The 19104-nt window shown below is 39.5% G+C and overlaps 1 protein-coding gene across 1 annotated transcript in view; it reads left to right on the plus strand.

The window, feature by feature from the left end:
- exoc4 (exocyst complex component 4) overlaps positions 1 to 19104 on the plus strand; it is a 173087-nt gene that overhangs the window by 143870 nt on the left and 10113 nt on the right. Inside the window, exons 15-17 of the mRNA XM_079818183.1 lie at positions 12154 to 12295; positions 14955 to 15133; positions 15214 to 15373. Of these exons, the coding sequence (XP_079674309.1) occupies positions 12154 to 12295; positions 14955 to 15133; positions 15214 to 15373 (481 nt within the window). The remainder of the gene's footprint in view (positions 1 to 12153; positions 12296 to 14954; positions 15134 to 15213; positions 15374 to 19104) is intronic.

Consider the following 19104-nt stretch of genomic DNA (forward strand, 5'->3'; position numbering starts at 1 on the left):
CTGCCGTTGTGAATGTATGTGTCGCAGTGTATTGTTAGTCAAAACGGCTTCTAATTCATTATTTTTCCTTTACAGAATAAATTGCCATACAAACATTTTTAGTGATAAATTGAATTGTAAAATAAACATACATTTTAAAGAGTACCTATCATGGCATTTAAAATGTTCCAAATATTGTTTTAGAAGTCCCCAACAACAGTTTTGCATGCATGCAATGACAAAAAAGACTTTAGTTTTCTTATAAAATGCATTTATTTTTACCTGTTTTGACAGCGATTCTCAAATGATTCCTTTAGTGATTCACTTTTCAAAACCCTGCCTTTACGTGACGTTAATCTGCTGTGATTGGTCCGATGACCCAGTCAGTTGTGATTGGTATAGTCTGTGCAGATATTTTCGGAAACGGAACGCCCATCAGAGTCTTATAGTGACAGTCATTTGTTAATATGTGTCAGGAGTTATGAATATGAAAACTGCGTCGGTACCGTTTGGTTGTAATATGAGCCTCAGCTGATCTCATTCATAAAAAAACTCCTCTATTCTCCTCACGAAGACTCGCGACAAATCAACATCCCTCAGGGCTTTTAGTTCAAAAGTGTGCAGATGAGGAGACATATTGATAGATTCTCATATGTCTGTGTCAAATTTCTAAACAGAGGAGTATTTTTTATTCAATACTTCCTCAAAATGCGCAGATATAGCCTAATCATGAGCGATTGAGTCTCTTATGTGTTGTTTTAGATTCATACTGGCAGCCGGAGGGCGCTCTGTGCACATGTAGTCCATGTACAGACAGACGAAGAAGATACCATGTGCCATAATAGAAGTCCATAATAAAAGCTTCCTGAGATCGCGAAACATACATTTGACGACTAATAAACACTCAATCGCGACGATGTATGGTTTGTCTTCAAGCCACTTAGTCTTCAAATGCTCATCCTTGGGCAGATTAAAAAAGTTTGCTTTTGAGTCGCACTTCAGAACACAGCGTCTCGTCGCCATGATGTTTTCTAGTTTTCACTGGCGTCTTGGAGCGCAATAAGTGGGCGTATCGTATTCAAATAACTTGACAAGTTGACGTCATCTAGTCAGAGAAAAAGCTTCGGTCTTCTAACGATTCTTAAAAATGACTCAGAGTCGACTCTTACATTTGAAAGAAAATAACTATATATACGGTGCACTGTCATATTTCAAACTATGCAGTATGTTTTTGTTCACTTAGATCTATGTTACACACTACATGAAAGGTAAATTTCAAAATTCCATGATAGGTGCTCTTTAATAATCTGAGGCTGCGTCTGAAATCGCGTACTATGTGAGTAGGTACTACATTTGAATTTGAACGAACTTCGCGACCGTTAAAAAATTACGTTCTATATAGTATGAATGAATGTAGTCTGAAGGTAATCCGGACGTACTACAACCGCCATGTTGTCATGATCATGTGATCTACCAGCATCAGTTGCATCCCATCACCTCCATTCATAAATCATCTCCCGTGGCCTCATGGGATGATAAAGTGTCCATCGTATGCGCACTTCAGAATCTCGCCGGAAGTAGTAGGTCATCCGGGTACTTTTTGCCTCCTGTTTTTTCGAATACTATGAATTTGGACATACTACTCTGTTGGCGTACTGTTTTTCGCATACTATATAGTAGAGAAGTATTCGATTTCCGACGCAGCTTTAGTGTTTTGTCTCCTTTTTGTTGTTGTTGTTTTTTTTATTATATTAATATACTGTATGTTTTAAAATAATATTTTACATTCATTTCAAGACATAACTTTGTCAAAGTCAAACTTTTTTTCATAAATCCTTAAACATATTAAAAACATATTTCCAGTTAAATTTGACATTTTGTACATTTAAGCTTTTAGCTATTATATTGAATTATATTTTAAATTAAAATATAAATTTAAATCAATGTTTTTCCTTAATCCTTAAGCTTACAATGTATGTCCTTGTCCAGACACATTTTTTGTTGTTTTTATTTTCAACAATAGTTTTTTCATAAATCCCTAAACTTACGGTGCATTTCTGGTTACTCTTTTTTTTCTATTTATTTAATATATTAAATTACATTTTAAAATAATACTTAATTTACATTTAAAGTATATTTTAAGTACTTTGTTTCTGTCCATGTTACTTAAACTGTGTATTTCCAGGTTTAAATTAGATTTAAGTCCTTGTGTCTCCAACTGAAGAAATACATATATTAATTAGTTATCAGAAGAACTAATCAGGCCTCAAGAAAGATATGCAGAAGTCTTGCATATACTGTCACACTGACTTAAAATATATTGAGAAAATTCAGCTTTACTCCCAGACTTTGATTAAACTTCAGCGGTGGATGTTTGACGTCACCGCGGCTACATCGGTGAAACTTCACACAATACCTTCTGAAATTCCTCCACTTCTTTCACTGAAATCTGTAAATAAGCTATTTTAAAACTATTGTTATTTCTGTTTTTTGGGTAAAGACTGCTTCAGAGCGACTTGCGTCCAGAGCAGATAAAAATTCAATAAGAGCGCGGTGGAGGACGTGGTGTAATTACCATTAGTTCTGTGCAGAAGCCGTAATGGAGTGTTTTATCATGGTGGGACAGCTTCAGCATTGTTCATTATTTAGTGTTTGCTGAGCTGATGGGACCGTCGCCGACGGAAACCCTTATCTCTGTAACCCCCCCTTAAATTGGATTTTATATTATGGAGCCAGTCAGGTATGAACAAGTCATTTTCTCCTGTCTTGTCTTGCAGACTAAAACACGTTTGCCAGTGTAATGTGGGGGAGATTAAACAGCGTCTCACCACCAGAGACTGAGCTTTGAAGTGGATCGAGTGAAGAGAGTTCCTAGACAGGGAGAGTGAGAGAGAGAGGCTTTTTGCCCTTGTCTTTCTAAAACGCAGGGCCATCACACTCAGGAAGAGACATCCTTCATGCACCTATGGCCACCCTGATGTGGCATTTGTGTGCTAGAAGTATTCCACAAAGAACGTCTGGCGGTTTGTCAGATGGACAATGAGACCTTGTCCTTGTCTCAATGAGTTTAATCCGTGGCATTATTGCTCAATCTCCATCCCTCCAACCTCTGCTAAAACAAACACTCGGACCTCTGCGATAAGATGCGTGTGATGATAATCCTGCTCTTTAGCGTCATGGTGTTGAATCTTAATGTAATCTAAATTTGATTTGGCACTAGGACACGTTCTTCGCTTTTGCACCGACTGTTTGGGTACAAATCGATGGGCTTTGATTGGTCTTGAAGACATGAAGAGAGTTTGTCTCATCGTCCATCTGGGATATTTTTAATAACATGAAATCTTAAAGGTAGGGTAGGTAGGATTTGGTTAAAAAAAATTTTTTTCCAAATTTGTTTAAACTTTCTTTATATATCAATACATGATCAAAATGTAAGTACTCTGAAAAAGAAAGTATGAAAATTGAGTGCCTGTAGACCTCTCACGACTGTTTTAAAGACAGCTCATTATTTCCATTCACTCCACCTTCTCCCTTCTGGGCTCTTTCCAAAGCCACGCCCCCAAAACACATGAACGCGCTACGCAGACCGCGATCAGCTCAGCTGGAGGAAGACGCATTATTTACCTGAGACGAGTGGAGAAGAAGGAGCGGAGTGCATATAGTGACATCATGTCAGAATCACATGAAATAAAAAAATCTAACTTTATCATTATGAATATAAACAAATAAGATGTCTTTTAGTACTCACTCTCAAGCTAGAATAATGATACTGGTAAAGTCTACAACACACACAGATACAAGATAAAAACGTAGGTAGAGTATATAAAAACAAACCAAGGGCCGAAATAAACATGCAGGTAAAGTTCCCGGTGTACATGGTAGAAGAGTTTAGACAGAGGGTAGTAGCTAAAGCTAACTTAGTTCTAAAAAAAGTTCCTGGATGCGGTGTACTAGCTTTTACACATGCATTTTGTTATCTAAAGTTACATTTTGCGAAATTCAACACGACAGCGATCAACTTGAGCTAGGCATATTGAGTATTTATCATCTCTACTAATGGTTCCCTAAGTGTATAACATTGTAACTTTATGCTAAGTAATGTTATGTTAGCTATATTAGGCAGCTATGTGTGCTAGTGAGACATGATTCATGAAAACATAAACCAAAAAAATGTATAATCAAAATGAAAGATTACCTGTCCAGCAGAAAAACTGCCTCTTGAACTCAAACGGGTGCGCCAGGGTTGCCAGGTTTTCACAACAACATCCGCCCAATTGCTACTCAAAACTAGGCCAAAACAAGCCCAATCGTGTTTCTCTGGTAAAAATCGCGTTTGGGGGGTAAAATATGTGTCTTTTTGGTAGGGCTGCCTGCTAAAATTCGCAAATCCCGGGGCAAAACATCACATAATTGGGGTCGCTTCACCCCGCGGACATGAAAAACAGCCGCGGCAAGTGTTTGAAGTAGCCCGACTTGGCAACAGTGGGGCACGCGCATGTGGGCAGATCCTGGAGCAAAAGCGGCGGTAGCCATGGTAGCGAGAGAGAGTGACAGTCGCCCCAGCCAATCACTTGATTCGGCCCGAACGAAAATAATGAGCGGTGTTTATTGCAGATTAAAAAGTCTAGAGTCACTCGATTTTTATACTCTCTTTTTCAGAGTACTTAAATTTTAATTATGTATTGACATATAAAGACAGTTTAAACAAATTTGGACAAAAGTGTTTTAGATCAGACTTACCTACCCCACCTTTAAATTTATCTGCATCCTGTTTCCTCAGGTCAGATGTGTTTCTGTATGTTCTCCCTTGTGAGTGTCTGTCTAGGTTTTTTGCCCTTTCAGACTTTTGTGTAGTAAAGATGGCGCTTGGATGGAAGATCTTCAGTACATTCAGATTAAATATTAGAGAGGCTTTTTACATGCAAATTGTGAATTTGATTTACAGTATGTAAAATCTGAATATCACAACAACAGTTCGCAAATACTGCAGCCTTTCCATCCCATGTCCTAGAAAATTGACATTTCTATTTGTGCAAAATAGAAATGGAAGACGTTGTCACTGTGGAAGCCACTATGGCTTTTTTTTATTATAGATAGTAAATTATTTGCAGTTTAGAGCCTGCAGATAAAACACTTTATTTGCTAGCGATCAGCAGTGGACGCCTTATGTCTGGAGCGACAACGTGTCAGACACTTGTTGAAGGTAATAGCGACCAATCATTTTGATGACAGGCTTTAGCTCAGGCATTTCAGAAGGAATTTGAGATGCTATGAGATGAAACTGATCCAATGATTTTCTTTTCTGAACAAATTGTTTGGTCACATGCTTTCTGCCTCAAGCAAATGTATGCATTTCTATGCATATTTCACGTACAAATTTTACGTAAAATTATGTGGATGAAAACCCAGCTAAAATCAAATATAATAGGTGATTTTCTACAGAAACGTTTTTGTTATGCTGGTTGAAAATCTCCTCATGTCCTGATAGCAATCAATATGTTAAGCGGTCTAAATGTATTTTTATAAATATATATCGTCTGTGGAAGGCTTATAACTGTAAAATGTTTGTTTAATCATCGAATTCGGTCCAAAAGAAATGATACCTTGTGTTTGCGTACCACTGCGCAGCCTGTTCACGCAGACATCATACGTCATCAGCGTATTCACTTACGGTATGCAGACAGAGTGAGAACTGCAAGCAAACAGTTGTTTACATTCGTTATTGTAGTACTGTTTCTTACTGTATTGTAAAGTTACTGGTGAATGACACATGATGTAATCCAATAATGTTGGCTCGTCTTGCTTCTGGTCTGTGTGCGTTCACGTGGTTTGGAAGAGGCGCGACTTTGGACGGCGATTTGCAGGGAGGGTGGGATTGAATGCTTTCAATGCTAGCAGGCTAAAGTTAGCATTTCCCAGATCAGCTATTGCACCTTTAAGTATTAAATGAAGCAAAAAAACATGGGTCAAACCTGTCAATAGTATCAGCAGAAGAAGGAAGAAAGAGACCATTTGTAGAGAGTTTATTAGGGAAATCTGCACCGCTCACTATGCCGGCTGATGGTAACCTTGCCCTTAAAGTTAAAAGAGCCAACCATTACAGTTTGACATGATTTTGTGATCCTATTCTCCTTAGATTTTATTTCTGATTCCATACACATAATATTTACTTACTGTATTTGAGGTTTCAACCTTTCTCTATTCATGTAAATAGGAGCTATATTCGCATGACTGGAAAATAGCTGCCCAGGATGGCTGCCAAGTAAACTGACTTTCCTTAAAATTACTTTGGCCCCAGGTTAAGTTTTAGCTCAGGAGTTGTTCTCTGACCATTACCCTTGTGCCTTTGAGCAAGACCTTTAACCACCATATACCTACTTAGGCTTGACAGACAAAAGACAAAAGTGTTGTCGAAACAACCCTCTTCGTTTCACATGCTTCCAAATACAGCTTCCTATAGCTCTCGGGAGATTCGGCGCTCTCATATTGCTGAACAGACTCATTTATAGCCTTTAGTGAAAGAAAGAATAAGTCTTGGGTCAAGCGATCTGTTCATTTTTGGAGTTTTTAAAGTACCTTTATCGCCGTCAGTAAAGGTCTGCTTTCCATCTATTAGCATAATGTGTGTGGATGCACACAGACACTTTAATTTCTGGAATAGCTTTTACCGAAGACACCTACTCATTTTTCTACTCATTTTTCTGTTCTTTCTCCCTTCTCTTAAGTTCTGTCCTGAAGGCTTAGCCAGCGAGTCATAGTGCTGACGCAGCGCGGTCAAAGGTCGTCAGCAGACTCTGCTCTCCCCATGCAGATGTCACTGCTGTTACTGCAGCCGAATAATTAACGCTCTCAGCCAATCACATGCATCATTCATGAGGCTTCTGTCTCTCTTTTTATCTCTCTTCGTCTCCCTCTCCCTCTGCTGCCGCAGAGGTCAGATATCTTGTTTATTAGAGCGCTGTGTTTAACAGCCGGTGGGAGGTGTGCGGCGAGATGATGCAGTTTTTTAACAGCAGTTTTTGGGCAGAGCTGCTGTGCTTAAACTTCAACCTGACAGCCAGTGGGATGTGGCCGTGGAGAAGGGTATCAGCGAATGATTGATCTCCGCTCTCTCCTTCTCTCTCTGTCTTTATGAGTGCCACCCTCTCACAGATGGCATCGAACAGACGCTTAGGCGAGATAGGATTTGACAATAATTGGATGTGCCCAACTCACGCACACGCCACACATCTACGCAAGCGCACAGTCGCAGACAAAAATTTAAGACAGAAGATGTTCAGCATTCTGTTTGTGACTCGAAATTGGCGGCCCCGTGTGGCGCGACCTTGATCACACCCTCGCGGTGGGACGAGCTCAAAGGTGGTGGACATCAGGCCCCATCTCTCTCTCTCTCTCGCACCCCCAGTGGGGGTCTGGGGCAGGGGGTCCTGGCACACACAGAATTTAAACAGAGCAGCCATGCTTTGCCACATGCCGCTGCACTCACTTGTTCACCGACAGTTGGTATGTGTATACATGAGCACACTTGTGTTAACAAACACACAACTTGACAACCAGCTCTACACATGGACGGTATTCAGAATAACTGCATAATTCAAACATGCAGGTTAATTGGCGTGCAGCATCGGTTTCCTTTGGATTTGCAGTACACTCTGAATGTCTGGATCATGCTGTTCATGAAAGGCTCCGTTCCAAATTCACTGAAATGATGAACTGGCTTAAATAAACAGCATTTTTTTCGATTGCACCCAACTGGTAAAACAGCTTTACTTTGGCTGGCTGTGCAAAAGCAGATAATGATTAAAAGCTTCATAGAGGAATATGAAATAGTTAATGATAGCTTTGTTTGAAAATATTATTGAATATTCTTAAATATTATACATATTATAAAGAGGGAGAGAGATTATATATAAAAATCCACAGGCAATACTTTTTTTTGAAAAAGGAAGAAATCCCTAATGCTAGGTTTCTTGTCATTTATTTTGAACAGACTGCAGTGCAATTTGTTTACAGTTTGTTCCACTTAGCGGCATTTAGTCCCCTAGTTGATACAGTACAGCCTCCTTTGTTGTATTAAAGGTGTACTGTGTAAATTTTATCGACATCTAGTGATGAGGTTGCGAATTGCAACCGTCCACCGCTTACCCCTCCCTTTCGAAGCACATAAAGAAGCTACAGTGGCCGACACAGGACAAAGATGTCGTCATCTGAGACAGCAGAGAGTAGCTGGCGCTCTGTAGAGCAATTTGTCCATTTAGAGCTACTGTAGAAACATGACGCCGCAAAATGGCGACTTCACTGTAAGGGGACCGGTGGTGTATTTAGAGAGAAATGGCTCATTCTAAGGTAATAAAAACATAACGGTTCATTATTTAAGATCTTTATACACCACTGAAAACATAGTTATGTATATTATATTGCATTCCTGTCAATATATCCACATAAATATTACACACTGCACAAAGCAGTAAATGGAATTCACTCTTGCATAGGTCATATTTTTTGTAGGGCGGATAAAAAAAGAAAATATACTTGGTCACAGTTAGCTACAAAACTGAAAAGCATCTCTTGTGTTTTAAAAGTACAAAATAAATACAATAATGAAAAATTGTGCAGAGATTAGTTTTCTTTGCGCGTGAGTGTTTCATTAACATGCCGTCACAATGACAGATGCACAACGTGTAGTTACAATATTACGCTTTTTCAAGAAATCGCAGAAAGATGAGCGATAAGGAGAAAAAGTGCCATCTACATCGGAGCCTACTTTACCTTTCCAAAAGGGGACAGTGAGTAAAGCGCCACCTAAGGCTTCCCATTTCTAGGACACGCATATTTTATCACTGGACTGTAGTGAGACTTCCACTACACAATTCAGCACAATGCCGTCCCGGTTTCCTTTCCATGAAGCTTGTGGAGCGTTTCACAAAAAATTTATCGAAAATCAGCGTATAGGCTACTAGCAAGCTCTTGCATGCCATCTGAACTCTTGTTTTGGTTTGGTGCATAGATCGTCTCTTCTTCTTCTGCTCTTTTTTCTGTTGTGGTGCTTAGCAGACAACGTTGCATTACAGTGTGCGACACCTTCTGGATTGGAGTGTGGATAGTATTCGTTGAATTCGTCGTCTGACTGTATGCACCAAACCGGGACGATTCTTGTCGTGTTTGAGAATGTGGCTTGTGATAGTGTTCGCTGGCCATGTGCTCGTTTTTTCGTCATGTTCGGTGTGAGCACATGGCTTGTCATATTTGTTTCTTTGTGCCATGTACTCTCCTGTCTATAGAGGGTATGCATTGACGTCACTTTCCCACGGGAACACGCCCCCTCAGCCGGACTGAGTGGCAAAAGAGCCTGTAGCATGACTGAATTTATCGGTTATCAGTTTAACCCTCTGGTGCTCTTTGTTTAAGGATTGCATTGGTTGTCTTCCCGGTCATAAGTGACCGGACATCTAAAAATTAAACTTCCTCCACCCCAGTAAAACCAATGCAATTTATTTTTCTTCAATAATATTTTTTCTTTTTAATTTTGTATTTTGAGATGATTTGATGGTATTTTTTAATATTTATGCAATAATTATGGTCTATTTTTGCCATTGAATTTTTTGTTGCTGCAGTATTTCAGGTTAAAATAGAGACTAGGCCTTCAAAATATTTTTTTTTGAAGGCAGATTAGCGCCCTCTCTTGGAATTATTTAAGAAATCATGCAACCATGGGTGTAATCACTAGAGGTCTCTATGGAGAGGCTTGAGAATTCCCTAGTTCTCTTTTGAACACATTTAATGATTTTTTGTTTTTTTGATGGATTTGAATATATATTTAAAAATCTCAAAGACTATTAATTATAAAGTTTTATATATATTTTTTTTTTGTTTTGTTTTTGTTAGAAATATTGATTTTTTTTCTGTGAATTTGTGTTTTTGCAGATTTCCCATTCATTTCCTATGGTGGTCATTTTTGACCGAAGAGCACAAGTGGGAGTATTTTTTTTACGACCACTTAGCATGCTCGAATCATGCCCTCAATCGAAGCCCTCAATCACCAAGTTTCATGCCGATTTGTAGATTGTACACACATAAACATGTGAACGCTTTATATAAATACAATATAGGTAGGTATAAATCCGGGTGATCACTTATATCAATGTTATATATGTTTTAATTTTCGTCCTAAAACTTGTATCGTTTTTGTCAGTGCTGATTTAAAAACATCCAGTCATGCAGAATATAAGATGGTATTGCAGTCCTGTGCCAGTTTGTTGTCTAATGCTTATCGTCGTGTATTGCCAGTGTGCCTTGCCTGTTCCAGTCCTGCCTTTTCCTGCCCAGTCCAGTCCATCTGCCGGTCGTGTTTCCCCCCCCATGGTGTAGTTTTTGTTGTTTGTTTTTGTTTTATTTTTATTAAAAGAATAAAAAATCCATCAACTCTGCACAGAGTCCTCGCCTCATCCCTATACCTGCATCCTGACACCTGAATGCAATATTTTAAGTCTTTTGAAGCTACTGTAAATTATTTTTGTGAGACATTCTCACTTGTAATCTTAGCTTTTGCCGTTTCTGTTAAACCTCATTCTTGAATATATGCCTTTACATATTCAACTTTGGTTATGAGACCCACAAGAACCAATCTCATTTGGCATCATAAGCCTCAAACCTGGTGCAACATGTCTTCACACACTGTATCTCTGTCTGCGTTCATTGTATGAAAAAGAGCAGCATGATCATTCTTTAAAACATCTCCTTTTGTGTTCCAAAAATAAAATAAGGTCATACCGATTTAAAGGGATTTTAGGGTGAGTAGATGATGGTTAAACTTAATTTGTAGGTGAGCTCATCCCTTTTAAATGTAATTATAGGATGGCAAAATCGATTCGCTTATTTGGTACTCAGTTTTAATTTCCCTGCCAAATAAACCTAAAATAATGGACTGTTTTCTTGTTACACTGGCCTGACAGTTCTGTTATCCGTGGGACGTCACATCAGGGGAATTTTTTGCGCTCCCTGAAATTAAAGATCAGTCCTCGTGGCCCAGTGCCTCTAATCTGCCACCTGGTCATCACTGCTGTATTTGTACTTCTTGTCTTCAAGCATTTTTAATCATTCCGTGGCCAAACACACGCTTATCTCCCACAAACCTTTATCCTGCTAAGAGTTATAGAAAGGCCGTAATTAACTACCAAATGTCTTTTGACGGTGGTCTGTGTGTATATATATAATTGCTCAATGGCAGTGCCCATTTTCCTGAACAAACACAAGGGACCCAGGGCCATGTGAGCAAACCAGCATCCGTCATCACAGAAAACACGTCCACACACACACACATACTTCTTCTCTGCACACCGTTATATGTGTGTGTGCGAATGTGACCTTCAGAAGTGCAGACATGCCGCAGAGAGTTACAGGAAGTCAGAGTCCATCGCCATCTCTCGTGCCTCATTGATCGCCAAGGGGCGTACACTCACTCACACACACTTTTCTGTTTGATAGTCGTCCTGTGTGTTTGCGTATCATTGATTACACTATAAAAAATGTTTTTTGAAGTTAAAACAAAGATTATTGAAGTATATTTTTCAAGAAAATACTACTTCAGTCTTTCTACTTCAAAATGTAATGTTTAATTCAATGTTACTTGCCGTCTCTTTGCAATTATTTGTGAAATGTACTAGCAGTTTCAGAGTGAAAATCATTTCAAAGTAAATCCTACACCAATTTTTTTTCTTTCAGTGTACTCCGGCTCTTATCGATTTATGGATTTATTCCAAGTATTTATGAATTATGCAAAGTGGCTGGGCACTCTTAAGAAAATAGAGGTTCTTTATTAATTGTTCGACTAACAATTGCACAAAAGGTTCTTTGTAGTGGAAAAAGGTTATTTAGATTATTAAAATGTTTTTCACACTAAGAAAAAAAAGGTTATTTTAAGAAATGTCCACTTTTCTTTTAGGGACCCAAAATGGTTATTTTGCGAAAACAAAATTTTTTTTGGAGCCTTTATTTTTACGACTGTACTGCATGGCCAAATGTATGTGGAAACCCGAATACCTCACCTACATGTGTTTGTTGAACTTGTTGGCATTATTTATTAGGAAGTCTGGGAAGTCTTTCCACTTGTTGGCATATTGCCTTTTTCTGGTTTTCTTTATTGCTCAGACTATCTTTTATTTTGTCTTTTTCTAGGTCTATCCCCAGGCTCAGATGCTCAAGTAAACGCAGAGAATGTTCGCAGTCGAGAACAGATACTCCAGACGTTGACTGACCTCTCCAGATCCTTCCAGGACATTGCTGACCGCTGCCTGCTGGTGCTGCATCTGGAGGTCAGGTAGGTCCCACCTTTTCATCTCAATCTGAGAAGATTCCAAATGCAAATCTTAAGGTATCTGTACACAAACATCGACTTAAAGGCTGCAAATTTGCAGACTGGAATCTACACAGCTACAAACTATCATCTCCATCAGTGTTAAATGGCGTCTGCCTGGCACCAATGGGTCATTCACTCTCCGTACCCTCCTCCACAGGCCCTCCCTCCAGCTCTCCTGATTATTCTCTGATATCATTTAGCTTATGTGATCCTGTTTATGATTTGGAAACAATAACTCGCGGCTCCCATGCTACGCGTTATTGACTTTTTCCATCAAGCAAATTTCCCTTGACAGTGCTTGAGGGTAAATTACGCCATAAGAGAAGGTAAGAAGAAGAAGAGGATGCAGGCTTTATGCGGGCATCTTCGCTTAAAGCTTTTCTAATGCTGAATGAGAAAGGGGAGGTTTATTGCAGGTCTGTTGGAGGCCATTATGGAAACCTCTCCATCTCACCTTCTCTCTCTATTTCTGTCTCGGAAGCACACTCTTTATCTGTGCATTTATACGCAGGTTTATTAGGCCATGAACACTTCACAGATTGAACCCACAAACACACATGCACCTGCTCACAGGACATTCCATCATCCTAGTTCATTCAGCCTTTATAGAGTGAAGCTGTGGAATAAGATATTCACCACCAGCATCTGGCATTTCTCTGGGGACTAATGACCATCTAGAGTAGTATAAACGCGACTTAATAACAATAATGCACACATTCTAAAATGGTTTCAGGTTTCTGTTTGTGCATAATGTATATTTGCATATTGATTTAATGAGTGTTTAGATTATGTAGAATTTCTCTTGAGGATCAATTTTCCAACCGAACTTTGGGGACATGTGGAGATATAAAAAGTTGTTTTAATTATTGAAAGCTATCCAAAATTATTATTATTATTATTTGTTTTTAATTACTATTATTATTATTATATTGATGTACAGTAGGCCTTCAGTATGTGGGTCAAATGAGCGATAAAAATAAATATATATATTAAAAAAGATGTTTTATTTTGAGTTTATACACTGATCAGGCATAACATTATGACCTAATATTTTTTTGGTCCCCCTTTTGCTGTCAAAACAGCCCTGACCCATTGAGGCATGGACTCCACTAGACCCCTGAAGGTGTGCTGTGGTATCTGGCGCCAAGATGTTAGCAGCAGATCCTTTAAGTCCTGTAAATGGCGAGGTGGGGCCTCCGTGGATCTGACTATTTTGTTCGGCACATCCCACAGATGCTCGATTGGATTGAGATCTGGGGAATTTGGAGGCCAAGTGAACACCTCAAACTCATTGTTGTGCTCCTCAAACCATTCCTGAACCATTTTTGCTTTGTGGCAGGGCACCTTATCCTCCTGAAAGAAGCCACATCCACCAGGAAATACCTTTTCCATGAAAGGGTGTACATGGTCTGCAACAATGCTTAAGTAGGTGGTTTGTGTCAAAGTAACATCCACATGGATGGCAGGACCCAAGGTTTCCAAAAAGAACATTGCCCAAAGCATCACACTACCTCTGCCGGCTTGCCTTCTTCCCATAGTGCATCCTGGTACCATCATCCCCAGATAAGCGACGCACACTCACCCGGCCATCCACATGATATAAAAGAAATTGTGATTCATCAAACCAGGCCGCCTTCTTCCATTGCTCCGTGGTCCAGTTCTGATGCTCACGAGCCCACTGTTGGTGCGTTCAGAGGTGGACAGGGGTCAGCATGGGCACCCTGACTGGTCTCCGGGTATGCAGCACCATACGCAACAAACTGCGATGCACTGTGTATTCTGACACTTTCTATCAGAACCAGCATTAACTTCTTGAGCAATTTGAGCTACAGTAGCTCGTCTGATCGGACCACACAGGCCAGCCTTCACTCCCCATGTGCATCAATGAGCCTTGGCTGCCCATGACCCTGTCGCCGGTTCACCACTGTTCCTTCCTTGGAGCACTTTTGTTAGATACTGACCACTGCTGACCGGGAACACCCCACAAGAGCTGCAGTTTTGGAGATGCTCTGACCCATCTAGCTAACACAATTTGACCCTTGTCAAACTCGTTCAAATCCTTACGCTAATCCTTAAATGTTAACTTGCTCCAAGTTGATGTGTTTATAATGTGATGTGTTTATAGACTTTTTTTTTTCTTTCAGGTAGTTCAGCTAGTCATAAACATAAATCTAAATAAACTAAAACTTAGGAGTAAAACTTAATAAGAACTATACTGACATATAATAATAATAATAATAATAATAATAATAATAATAATAATAATAATAATAATAATAATAATAGAAAATAAAAATAAAAAACTAAATCTAAATCTAGTCTAATTCAAATTATTAACAAAAACTGTAATAGTAAATTAATGACCCTAACATAACACCGATGCACACTCCCTTTTAAAATAAAAAGTGAACCAATATAATTAGTTCAAAATAATTAGTTCACATGATCAAAGACTTCTTAATTGAGGTTTTCCAGGAATGTCTGATGAAACGACTATTTAATGTGGAAAAATATGAATTCCTGTGTGTGTTAAAACAAGTCATATCTCAAGCTTCAGGAAAGTTTTTATCTTACTCAACTCATAATTGTCATTCCGTGCCTGTCGTCTTTTCCCCATCAGGGTCCACTGTTTCCATTATCTGATCCCTCTGGCAAAACAAGGCAACTACGCCATCGTGGCTAATGCAGCCAGCATGGACTACGACCCCCTGGTGGTGAAGCTGAATAAGGACATCAGTGCCATAGAGGAAGTGATGGGAGCCGCCCTGCAGCAGCACAAGTTTCAGTATATCTTTGAGGGTGAGTGACCTCTTGCCTCAACAGGAAGCTGATGCCTGAAGGAATCTTTCTTTTCTGACTGTCTTCCTGTCTCTGTGCAGGTCTGGGTCACCTGATCTCCTGCATTCTGATAAACGGAGCTCAGTACTTCAAGCGCATCAGTGAGTCAGGCATCAAGAAGATGTGCAGAAATATCTTTGTGCTCCAGCAGAACCTGACCAACATCACAATGTCACGCGAGGCTGATCTAGATTTCGCCAGGTAGAAACACACACACACACGTTTGTTTTTGTGAAATGTGAGGACATTCCATAGGCGTAATGGTTTTTATACCGTACAAACCGTATTTTCTATCCCCTTACACTGCCCCTGCCCCTAAACCTAACCCTCACAGGAGACTGTGCAGTTCACTTTCTGTGAAAAAAAACTCATCCTGTATGATTTATAAGCATTTTGAAAAGTGAGGACATGGGGAACGTCCTCATATTTCACCCTCTTTTTGTAATACCTATGTCATACCCATGTCATTATACACATTTGTGTCCTGATATTTCACAAAAACATGCCCACACACACACACACACACACACACACAAATATATACTTTTTATTCAGTTTGGTTACTTTGTACCTAACCCTAACCCTAAATTCATTGGTTGTTAAATTAAATTCCCATTTATTAGATTAAATTAAATTCAGCGCTTTTCACAATACATTTAGTTTCAGCTTAACAGAAAAAGGTTCAGTTAAAGGGTTAGTTCACCCAAAAATGAAAATTCTGTCATGTCGTTCGACATCTGTAAGACCTTTGTTCATCTTCGGAACACAAATTAAGATGTTCTTGTTGAAATCCGATGGCTCAGAAAGGCCTCCATTGGCAGCAATGACATTTCCTCTCTCAAGACCCATAAAAGGTACTAAAGACGTCGTTAAAAAGTCCATCTCACTACAGTGGTTCTACTATAGTTTTATGAAGCGACGAGAATAGTTTTTGTGCGCAAATTTTTTTTTGAAATAACGACTTAATTCAACAAGTTCTTGTCTTCCGTCTGGGCCTCTGACGTGAACTCACGAAGCACCACGACGCATGCGCGAGAATATGACATAGAGCCGCCGTACTCATACTCAACGTACTCAAAGTGTGCATTTCCTGCACTTATTCATTTGTCACGGTTCGGGCATCCAGGAAATGCACACTTTAGCACCATCTATGAGAATGTCGGCTCTATGTCATATCCTTGCGCATGCGTCATGGTGCTTCGTGACCTTCGTGAGGTCTTACGGGTGTCGAACGACAAGAGGGCATTGACAGAAATATCCATCATTTGTAAGAAAACTCTTGCCAGCCATTGATGTTTTCAATGTTATAAGCTAACGGCGTGCTAGGACACATCTTCTGAAAGAGTACTGAATCTCTGGATCAAAACACAGACAAAAAAGAAGCAGAAACAAGCAATATCATATGCAAGTAGATGCAAATGGAAAATAACACGATCATCAACAGCATATAAATTGAAACTGCCTAACGTTACTTAATGAAATGTCGACCCAGGACGAGGTGTAGGACAGTGCAACCTCATGTATCGATGGACTCGATCTGCTCCATCGTTCTGAATCCGATTCAGACGTAGCTTTTGACAAAAGCGTGATTTTCTCAGCTTTTTGCTCAAAATGTTGCTTTCTTTTCTGAAACTTACCCCACATTCGAGCGTTGATAAAACAAGAATGCATTAAGCAAGAATAAAACTGTTCAAAAATGCTGGTAGGGAAAGAGTTAATAAATATCATCTCTCTCCAGCCTGTATATAATTAACAGGATGTTTCTACATTTTTATGTGAAGATCACTGTCAGGGCTGTGAAATTAGAGAGAGTAATGTGCATTTTGCTGTACAAACAATGGAAATCAATGCCCGGCGGATTTCTTGCATGATTATTACAGCGCTGGCTTATTGACCTCTCTCTCTCTCTCTCTCTCTCTCTCTCTCTCTCTCTCTCTCTCTCTCTCTCTCTCTCTCTCTCCTCTCTCTCTCTCTCTCTCTCTCTCTCTCTCTCTCTCTCTCTCTCTCTCTCTCTCTCTCTCATCTCTCTTCTCTCTCTCTCTCTCTCTCTCATATATGATGTCACGTGATGCATGGGTGGTACAGGTGGTGATTGGTATTACAGTGCATTGTTTACTCTATCAAGGCTCCTCTGATTGACCCCTCCTGCACACACATGACAGAGAGAGCCCCTCTCTGTAAACCCCGTTATGAATACATTGGCATTATCCTCATAAACCGCTTGGAAAACAAGGGTAATCAAGGAGCAATATACCACAAGCCTCTTGCAGCTGTACCCCTGTTATTTACATCCAGCTTTGAGTGTGTATAAATGCCGTGTGTTGAGGGATTCATTGAGAGAGATGGAAGCATACAGTATATGTGGATGCTGGGAGATGGAGAAAAGGCCCATGAGGAAGAAAGGGAATCGTTGGCCGCTCTCCCATCTGAATGCTTGCTGTGGGCGACTGGGCCAAGGACACAGTAATAACCATCGATTTGAGTTAAAGCTGAGCAGTGCAGTGGCCAAACCCAGCGGCTCTCCTCTCGGGCTGCAGGCTTTGGTCACAGTGCCATCTAGTGAGGAGAAGCATGCCGTCAGTGCAGAGGAACACTGCATGAATATGAGCACATTGATTTATTTAAGCCCGTACAAACAGTGTAATTTGATTGCACAGGGTTACTGCCAGAGGTTTTGATGTTTAAATCAGGAGTAAACAACTTCACTAGTAGTTTTTCATTGAAATGACCTTGCGTCTGGTGTTGGTCCAGTCCCCAAGCAAAACCAGAGTGCTTTTTACTCTCGCTACATGCTCACACACGCACCACACATACACACACCATCTGCTCGCAGCCTTAGACTGAGACTGAGCCAGGCCATGTCCCAGAGTCCTGCAGGTGCCTCAGTAAAATCTTATCAGCGTCACCTAAACCTGGCAAGAGACTGCGGTTTATGTGCAAATGTTTTTCAACTCGGATTGATCATAAGAACAAATTATCCCATAATCTCTCCATACATCTGTATGAGCCCAGTTCATCTGCATTTCATAAATCACACACACACAGAGAAAAATTGTGTCAAAATTTTACCTTTAGGGGTACAACAGCTTGTCGCTGGGGTCAGTACCCTTAGAAGGACATATTCGTATCTTTTTTACTCCTAAAATCTGCACATTAGTACCTTTAAAAGCACAAATACATACCTTAAGGTACTACTATGAACCTTTTTGTGGTAAAAAAAAGTACAAATATATCCTTTTAAGGGTACTGCCCCAGCGGCAAGCTGTTGTACCCCTAAAGGTACAATTTTGACACCCTGTTTCTCTGTGTGTACATACACTAACATTCAAAAGTTTGGGGTCAGTAGGATTTTAAATTTTATTTGTTTTGCAACGACACATTAAATTGATCAAAAGTCAGAGTAAAGACATTCATAATGATTTAAAAAATGTCTATTTAAAATAAATGATCTTGATTGTATTATTGATTATACATTTTTTTATTATTATTATTGAGCAGCAAATCAGCATATTAGAATTATTTCTGAAGGATCATGTGACACTGAAGACTGGAGTAATGATGATGAAAATTCAGCTTTTACATCACATCTACTAGCAAATACTAGTTCTTCTGATGTCTAATGTACACAAAAATGACAAGTAATGGCTGAAATCATTAATTATAATCTGATTAGCTGGCTTTACAAGAACTCAGTCCTGCTTTAGAATTTAGAAGTTCTGAATTAGAATGTTATTTTCCATGCAGAAAATCCCAGCTTCTATTTTGTTATAATCTATTTAGGATAAACCCGCCCCTGAGCAACACAAAACACTGAAAGTTCTCAAAAAGTACTGTTTGTCACATTGCATCTGGGTCGGACGGTTTCTTTCTTTCTAAATGGCAGATTATGCTGTAGTAGAGACCAGACAAAAATTAAATATTAAAATGTACTA

The sequence above is a fragment of the Gobio gobio genome, assembly GCF_949357685.1.
Source record: "Gobio gobio genome assembly, chromosome: 5".
NCBI classification, from domain to species: domain Eukaryota; kingdom Metazoa; phylum Chordata; class Actinopteri; order Cypriniformes; family Gobionidae; genus Gobio; species Gobio gobio.